Genomic DNA, 8705 nt, shown 5'->3' with positions numbered 1-8705 from the left:
AGGATTGTTGTGTGTGCCTGAGCTGTGAGGAGAACTTGCTGTCACTTTAGTTCAGACTCACACACCAATGCAGCACAGAACCTGAAAAACAGAGAAGCTGAACCTTAAGGCATCGCTCCCAGGTGTCCCTTGGTGACATTCCCAGTTGTGACCTCTGTCTCCTGCCCTCCCACAGGTGCTGCAGGGGGCCCAGCTGATCGCCGTGGCCTCGGCCGAGGCGGCGGCGGGCGGCGTGGACGGCTCCCCGCTGCAGGGCAGCGACATCCAGGTGCAGTACGTGCAGCTGACGCCCGTGACAGACCACGCTGCCACCAGCCAAGTACGGAGTGAGCCCTTCCTTCTCCACTTCATTCCTCTCACTGTGCTTAATGTGCTCGAAACAGCTGTCAGATGTGTTTTATATCTACCCACAAATACAGGCGGCTCATGGTCCTCTTTCCAAGCCGTAAAAACCATCACTTATAATAAGAAACATCTTTTATTTTATTATTTAAAGGTAGAAATGATCCTTGACTGCTCCTGCTTTTCTGTCCCCGCTCAATGCCTCAATGCTTCTGGAGAAATTATTTTGGTCACTGGGGTGTCCTTGAAGGCTGGGAGCCGTCACAAAGGACAGCACCAAAAACGTGGCTGCAATCAGCCAAAAAGTATTCTCAGCCTGAGGTTTCCCTCAGAAAAGTTATTCCTGTTCTGACAGCAGTTTTCCAGTTGTTTTGATCAACAGAAAGTCCTGCAGCAGTTGGAAGTGAACACTTGATCCTCTCTGCCATGGAGGAGGTTTTGGGGTTTTTTTGGTTGTTTTTAATCAGTTAGAACAGCCGTGAATCTGAGGCTAGAAGAAGTCTGTCATCAGCTTGAAGCTCTGGTGACAGCACCACGAAGCAGATTGAAAGCAGCTGGAACACGTTTTTCTGGATTTGGTCACACGTGGTTTTGACAATCCCACTCCTTGGGCTTCTTCCCTGGGGAAGCCAAGAGGTTGTGGAATTCTTTTTGCCTCAGCACCACCCTTGTCAATATTTTATTTTCAAGGGTGCTCTGGCCACTGAGGCTGTTCTGCAGGGATTGTGCCTTTTTTTTTATGGATCCTCCATCACTGTGGATTTAATCAATCCAAGAAAAACAGGGATACCCTGAGTTGGGAAGGACCCACGAGGATCATGACCCCAGATAAGCAAAGCAGGCAGTGAGAGGTGTTCCTCATGCTGCTGTCCCCACTCCAAGCCTGGAGAATTCCCAGATTTCCCTCCCATGGGGTTTCTCCCCGTGCTCTCTCCTCATCCAGCACCTACTCAGGAAGGAAATCTGGAGCAAAATTCCCAGGAGGAACAGCAGCCACCCCAGGATTTCCTCCCTCTTCAGGGACACTTTGCAGTGTGTTGGTTTTTAATGCTGTGGTTACCCACAGAGGTTTCCAAGGGAGCCCAGGGAAAGCAGGGAAGGAATGTGACAGGAAAAGGGGATGAAAGGAAAAGCAGACAAGCCCCAAAACAAGTTGGCTGTAAATATTTCCTCACTTTGCACCAGGTGAAAACCGAGGATCTGGAAAGGAGGTGGAGGAACCAGCTTGGTGTTTGCATTGCTCTGAGTTTATCCATAGTTCAGGAGCTTTTTTTGTGGATAAAAATACAGAATTTTCCTTTGGAGAATGATCTCCCATCCGAAGGGGAAAGTCTTGTCTGAGGGAAGGGAAAACCCTCCAAGTGAGGCTGCACTGACATTTCCACCTGGTTCTTGGTCAAGTGCTGAGAAGCTCCCAAGGATTTTGCAGCTCTTTATCAATCAAAACTCATTAATGTGGAATTCATTTTCCACCTGGCCTGGATTCTGTGCCAATTCCCTGTTTGAAACAGCACAAATGTGGATTTATTTCATGTCTCACAACAAGGTACCAGCTTTCTGCCCTTTTTTTAGCTGAAATGAATCCCTGCTCTGAGTTCAGCTGGAGCAGAGCAAAATCCACTTCAGTTTTGTATTTTCAGTCTGTTCATGAATGATTTTTGCTTGGCTTCTTTTCATGTTTTGACAGCAGTTTGCAAAGTCTAGAAATACAGAATATTTGGATTAAAATTCTGTGCTCAGATGCAATGCTGGTGGTAAATTTTATTAGATTTGGAAAAAAACCCACCATCATGCCAAATATAAATTCTTGTAATCCCTTCAGGTCTGAGGCTGGGTCAATATTTGGTGTTGCTGTTGTGCTGATATTTGATAATTCTATTTACTCAATACACTTTTCCTCTAAATGGGAAAAAGAAAACTTTGAAGATTATTTAAAAAATGTTGTGTTATCCAATTTAGCAATCTCATAGATTTATTCAGCACCTTGGCGTGAATTTCTTGGACTTTTAAACAAACACAAAATACCCTTCAAATTAAACAAGAGAAAAATTCCTGTGGCCAAATGCAATTACTGGCAACAAGGCAGAGGGAAATAAATGAATTTGGGAGCAACACTTCATGATTTTGAACTTCTGATGTTTTAATTTGAATAATAGATAAGCTGGGACTGTGTAATAAAACCAAAAAAGCTGGGAATTCTGGTGGATTTTCCACCCTCATGGATCTTTTGGCAGGTTCAAAGCTGGGAGCACAAAGCCTCAAATGCCGCTTTTTTATCACCAAAATCCTGTCAGAGGGAGAATTCTATGGCCAAGGTGTTGCACAGAGCAACCTTTAGAGGTGTTTATGAGGGAAAATCCAGCAAGGGCAGATCTCTGGAATGAGGGGGAGTTTAGAGGGGATGAAAAAATCCTGAAATCCTTGCCCTGTGCTTGGAATTCTATCCATGGTGTGATGGGCTGCTGGCAGGGGAAGCTTTCCTGGCTGTGAGGGGCTCTGTCCAGGCCAGTGCAGCTGGTGTGGATCCTGCTCCTCTCACAGCTCTGCAGGTGCTTTTCCTGGCTCCCAGGAATTTTGGGTTCTCCCTCCCCAGCCTTGTCCCTGGTAGGCAGCGAGTTCCTTTGTAAGGAGATTTCCTTTGGAGGTTTCAGTCAGTTGTTTTTGCTCACAATTCTTCCTGGTTTTCCTTGGGAAGCGAGGAGGAATTTCCTCTGAGGAAAAGCTGAGTGTAGTCGTGCTGTTCTCACTTCACCCAAAACAGGGAAAGGCCGCAGTGGGGAAAATCAGCATTTTTAGACCCAATCCTGCTTCAACTGGGAAATTCCAAGGACAAAGCCAACAGGTGATTTCCCTCCCCAGCAGCTGTGGCACTCCAGGACTCCCTCCTGTCTGTTCCATTATCATCCTTGGTGGCCTTTCCAGCTCCCTATTCCCAAAACCTCTTCGTTGGGAAGAGCCTTCCACAGCTTCAGTTTGGTGCCAGACTCTGAATTTATTTCCTTTATTTGGAGCTGGTTCTTTTCCTGGGAAGAGAGAGGGAATAATTGCCTTGGTGCCACTCATGATTTTGTAGATCTTTATCATAATTGCATTATTTCAGCTTCCTCGTTAGGCTTCACGGAGACTCTTGATGATATTTTTGGTGCCTTTGTGTGTTCCCATTCCCACTCTCACAGAGCCCACATCCATGTGGATTTTGCTCTGGAATTTTTTCCACTGGTATTCACAAGAACTTTATATTTGGATAACAAGCAACCCATTCTCTTGGTTACACCAATAAAAAAGCACTTTTGGATTGATTTCCTGCTGTCCTGTTCCCCTTTGCAGGGCACCGATTCCCTTCAATCAGCAATCCAGCCAGAAATGCAGATAGAACACGGAGCGATCCAAATCCAGTGAGAGGATTGAGGAATGTTGGGGAGCTGGCAGTGAACTCCAGCCAGAAATGGAGTGGGAGGGGTTGGAAAAACCTCCCAGAGCTCAGAACCTCCAGCCATGCCCCGCCTGGAATAATTCCAGCTTCAATCAGAGCTGCATCACGACACCGATCCGAGTCCCGGCCTTCCAAAAAAACCCCGTGGGCTGCACTTAAATCCACTCAGAGAGGACAAAACAAATCTGGCAGAGGGAGAGGAAGAACTCTCCTGCATCCAAACTGTGAGACTCCATCCCTGCCCATCCCGTTGGTCCCTCCTGTGAAAATGGAATGGCTGCAGATGTTCGGGGCTATTGCTGCCCTGCAGTACCTGCTTTGCCACGTAGAGAAAGTTCCAGAGCTCAGATATTTTTCACTGTTGGAACAGCCTTTTTTTTTTTTTTTAATTTGCTATGGTGTTTATAACAAAAAAAAACAAACAAAAAAAAGGAAAATATTTAAAATAAGGAAAAATCCCTTGACAGCAAGTCTTGGCCTTTTGCTGGTGTTTTCTGTTCAGTGTCATGAAAACTGTATTTGCAGAAGACTAACACTTTCGTTTGTACTGTTGCTTAACTACTTTTCTAGGGGAAAATGCTTTAAAAATGCTGTAATTACGCATTTCTAATGAAAAATAAATGTGTATTTATGAATAGTGCAGCTCTAAGTTGCTCTGCCTTGGGAATGAGTCCGGGTTGGCTGGGCAGGAATGTTGTCCTGGAGGAGCTGGGGATGGATCCACATTCAGCCTTTAAGGGAGAACCCAATCTCAGACCACTTTTTTTTCCTAAATTCCCAATTCCAGACCATTTTATTACCTAATTCCCAATTCCAGACCATTTTATGATCTAAATTTCCAATCTCAGACCATTTTATGTTGTAAATTCACAGTTCAAGACCATTTTATTTTCTAAATTCCCAATCCAAGACAATTTATTGTCTAAATTCCCAGTGTGAGAAAAAATGGGATAGCTGAGTTTTTGAGTGTGCAAAATGTAATGAATTTCTGAAATAATTTTATGTAATGTGAACAATTCTGAGCTCTCTCCCTTTCAGTCCCTCCTGCCTCCTTTGTCCAGCAATTCCCCAGAGTGGGATTCATCCATCTGAACCCAGCATCCAAGATCCAGGTGAAATCCCCTTTCCTCTCAAAGTTCTGGTTAATTTAATAGGGATTTTGACAAAGCACCATTGTCCTTTTTGCTAACCCTGAGTGTAAAGGAAACCTGTTTGCTGTCACCTGGTTATTTAATGATGCATGTTTTGGAAAATAGGATTTGGAAAATAAGAGTTTTGAAAACAGGGTTTGGGAAAGTGTTTGGAAAATAAGAGAGGGAAGTTCTGCTTTGTATTTGATTCCCAGCTGATTTCCCACAGGATCATTCCCAATATGGGCTCATAATGCATTGAATGAATTGACAAATGAGGTACAGCCACAAATCCCACGTGTTTGAATCCAGGATAACTTGGATTTGTATTTTTTTTATTACCAAAGGAAGGGTTAAGCACCTCCAGCTTCTGGGAATGTTGTCCCTGGTGAGTGTTACCCTTTCTATAAATTCCTCCTTCCCTTTAGGATGTTTCTTGACACAGAAATGCAGACAACCACAGCTTGTGGAGCTCGGGGTCTGCAGCAGGCCAGGAATTTGGCTGCTCTTCAGCTCCTTTTTGAGTGGTGTTCCTCAGCCTGGGGATCTTTGAAGAGCTTGGCACCCAAAAAAAGGCCTAAAAATAAAGCCAGGCCTGGATATTTTAATAATCATGGAATGGTTTGGGTGGGAGAGACCTTAAGGGTTAGGATCATCCAAATCCACCATGGGCAGGGACTCCTTCCACTATCCCAGGTTATTCCAACCTGGCTTTGGACACTTCCAGGGATGGGGCAGCCACAGCTGCTCTGGGAAATCCATCCCAAAGAACAGTTCCTTCCCAATATCCATCTATCCCTGCCCTCAGTGGGAATCCATTCCCTGTGTCCTGCCAGCTTGAGTTGGGAATTCCCCTCTGTTCCTCTGGTTTGTGAACTCAGAATTTTGTTCTCTTTGCATTTTCCAGCTGAAGTCCAGGAGAAGCTTGAGCTCAGGAGACTCCAGCACTGAGCCAGGGATTCTGGTGAGTGTTCCCTGTCCCTGCTCCCTCTCTGGGGGTTTGATCTGCTTGTCCAGGCAGGAAATTTCTCCAGGGATGCTGGATTGATCTCCTCATCCAGGCAGGAAATTTCTCCAGGGATGCAGGATGTGTTTTCTAGGCATCACAGGCTGTGTCACCGACAAATAAATAATTCCCCAAATGAGTAATTCAGGGATGAATTCCCTCCTGGGAATGTGTGTGAGGTTCTGTGCAGGGTGAAGGCACCTTCACCTCGAGGTTGTACCAAAAACATCCACAAAACAGGGAAATCCTGGAAGTTTTGGAAGATGAGGAAGCAGGAGCTCCTGGGGGTGCTGAGGGTTTGCTGGCTCTGAGTTTGGGAGGGTTGGTGTTGGTTCACCACAGATGTGGTCCCATCCTTGACAATTTTCAGTAAATCACCTAGAAACTCTCAATTTGCATCTCCTGTTGCTCCCAGTCTCTGCCTTTTTATAGAATAAGATAAGATTTTAAAGAATAAGATTCTTTTCCCCTCAGCAAACCTTCCAACATCCTCATTTTTCACTGTTCTTTTCCTCCTCACACTGCTTCTGTCCAAGAGAGATGGAGACCAGGAGTGTTCAGGGGCATTTCTTGCTTTATTGCTTCTTTTATTGGAATTCATCTCATGCCCTGTGGAATCCAGTTCTCCTGGGATGATTTTGGTGATTGATTGATTTGATTTTGGTGTTCAGGTTCTGGGGGTGGAAGAGTTGCCCTACTTGGTCCTGTTGGTTATTTTGAATATTGAGTTCACTAAATCCACAACACTTTATCCTGTTTTTTTACTAAAATTCTCTTAGTGGACCATTATTAAGAGCCTTCAGATCATTTAATCTTGATTCTCACCTCAGAAGAAGAATCCTAAAGTGTTTCCTGATTAAAACTAAAATATTCTGGTTTGATGGATTGTACAGCAAGAAATCTGTCACAGAAAAGTGAGGGATGTGGGGAATTCTTTTCCTGCTTTTTCTTCTTTTTATTCCCTGTTAGTTTTATGTATTTTGTCTTGCAAAACAAATCTATAAAAACCATCACCCTCCCAAATAAACAGGAATGTTCTCTTGAGCTGCGTTTTCAGGCATTCCAGCATTGACACTTTGCCTGTAAAGCAAAGAATTCCATCCAAAAAAAGTTCTCCTGGTGCTCATCTCCGTGCTGGATCTCCTGCTGCCTGGAGATCCTCTGGTGGCCCTGGATTTTATTATCCAATTCCACGGATATGGAGTTTCCTGTTAGAAAAACACCAGGAGAAAACCAATCCCTCCAAAAAAAAAACCCCAAAAACCCCCAAACCCCGAATGGCATCTCAAAACTCCTGTTAGCAATCAGTTTTCCTGCCGAATTCCCAATTATCCCAGCACTGCAAACGTGGAGCTGGAGCTGGAATTCGGCAGGAACTGTTTCCCATTAGCAGGGATAAGAATGTTCCTTTTATTCCGGTGATCCCAAAGCTCTGGTGGGAGCTCGGCTGCTTCAGTCAGAGCTCATTTCCTGGGATGGAGCTGGGAATAAGGGAATCATTGAGCTGGGAAAACTGAGCTCCCTGTTCTGCCTGCTGCTGCAGGGGCTGCCTGACGCTCCTAAAGGTGGGTTTGGATCCCAAAAAATGGGAATATCTGCAGGAGGAGCCGTGCAGAGCCCACGTTCCGAGGCAGGGCTCAACTCGCCTCTTTCTAAAGGTGATTTTTAATCAAATCTTGTTCCTTATCACGACAAATTGGGTGGAAATGGATAAATCCCTTTTTTTCCCCATTCATGTCTCATACAAAGTTCAATTCAGCAGCAAATGTCTCCTTTGTTGAACTTTCTTTTGCCTTTTTTATACTGAATTCTACTTTTCTAAGTTTTCTCCTCTTTGTTTCCTATTCAATTTTTCTTTTTTTTTTTTTTTTGCAAAGGAAAAAATGTCTTCTAATGATAAATAAAAAAATTTCATGTTTTGGGCAGAAAATATCTCTTTTATATATTTTCCCTCTTTTATTCATCATATGAATTTTTTAATTAACCAACAGGCAGGGGAAAGTTCTGGTCCCTCTGTTTAATCTGTGTTTTGGGTGTTTAATTAAACTGCCCAGTTCCAGCTCTCCATCAGGTTTATGACAAGATTATATTTTATAAAATTATCACAGTTTATATCATTTATACAATTTCCCTGGAATGGATTATTCCAGGTTTTTCCTGGGAGTTCAGGTGGTTGTGAAACACAACAAAAACCTGGATGAAGAACCGAGTTTAGGCTGAGCTTGTGCTCGTTTTCCCTCAGAGTTCCATGACCTGGACTTTGAAAATGAGAAATATCCCTGATTCCTGGCTTTTCTTAGGGAATTTGGGGATTTCTGTTTTCCAGAAGCACTGAAGCAGGGAAATCAAAGGGACTTTGCTGTTTTGTTGTTGCCACAGGGACACAGCTCTGCCCTCCATGGATGGAAAGGATTCCTGTTGGGAATGATGGACTCGATATTCCATTCTCTCTTGGCTTGCTGGGAAAAGCAGGAAAAAATCTGGGAGATGTCCAGCACTGCTTGAGTAGTGAAAGGTACACTTCAGATTAATATTTTTATATAAATATATATATACACTCATTTATTTATATTATTTTGTATAAATATATATATTTATATATATTAATTTTTAATATTTTTAATATACACACCACATATACAATATAGGTATATTTATTTTTATATGCACCATATATAAAATATCAAAATATTTATATATATAAATATAAATATGATATAATATGTATAATTTATAGAGATATTTTCTATAGAATAGAATAGAATAGAATAGAATATATAGAATAGATATAATA

The 8705-nt window shown here is 43.1% G+C and overlaps 1 protein-coding gene across 4 annotated transcripts in view; it reads left to right on the top strand.

Annotated features, from left to right (window-relative positions):
• BANP (BTG3 associated nuclear protein) overlaps positions 1–4417 on the top strand; it is a 110700-nt gene extending 106283 nt beyond the window's left edge. For 3 of the 4 annotated variants that reach the window (XM_033517102.1, XM_015640128.3, XM_015640127.3), the window contains 2 exons: positions 176–319; positions 3670–4417. In XM_033517102.1, coding sequence (XP_033372993.1) covers positions 176–319; positions 3670–3741 — 216 coding nt within the window. In that variant the 3' untranslated portion in view covers positions 3742–4417. The remainder of the gene's footprint in view (positions 1–175; positions 320–3669) is intronic. The other variant, XM_033517103.1, reaches the window with a different exon arrangement.
• Positions 4418–8705: the final 4288 nt, after the last annotated feature.

This window comes from Parus major, chromosome 11, assembly GCF_001522545.3.
Source record: "Parus major isolate Abel chromosome 11, Parus_major1.1, whole genome shotgun sequence".
NCBI classification, from domain to species: Eukaryota; Metazoa; Chordata; class Aves; order Passeriformes; family Paridae; genus Parus; species Parus major.
Note: the sequence above shows the minus strand (reverse complement) of the source record. Positions and strands in the feature narration are given on the sequence as shown.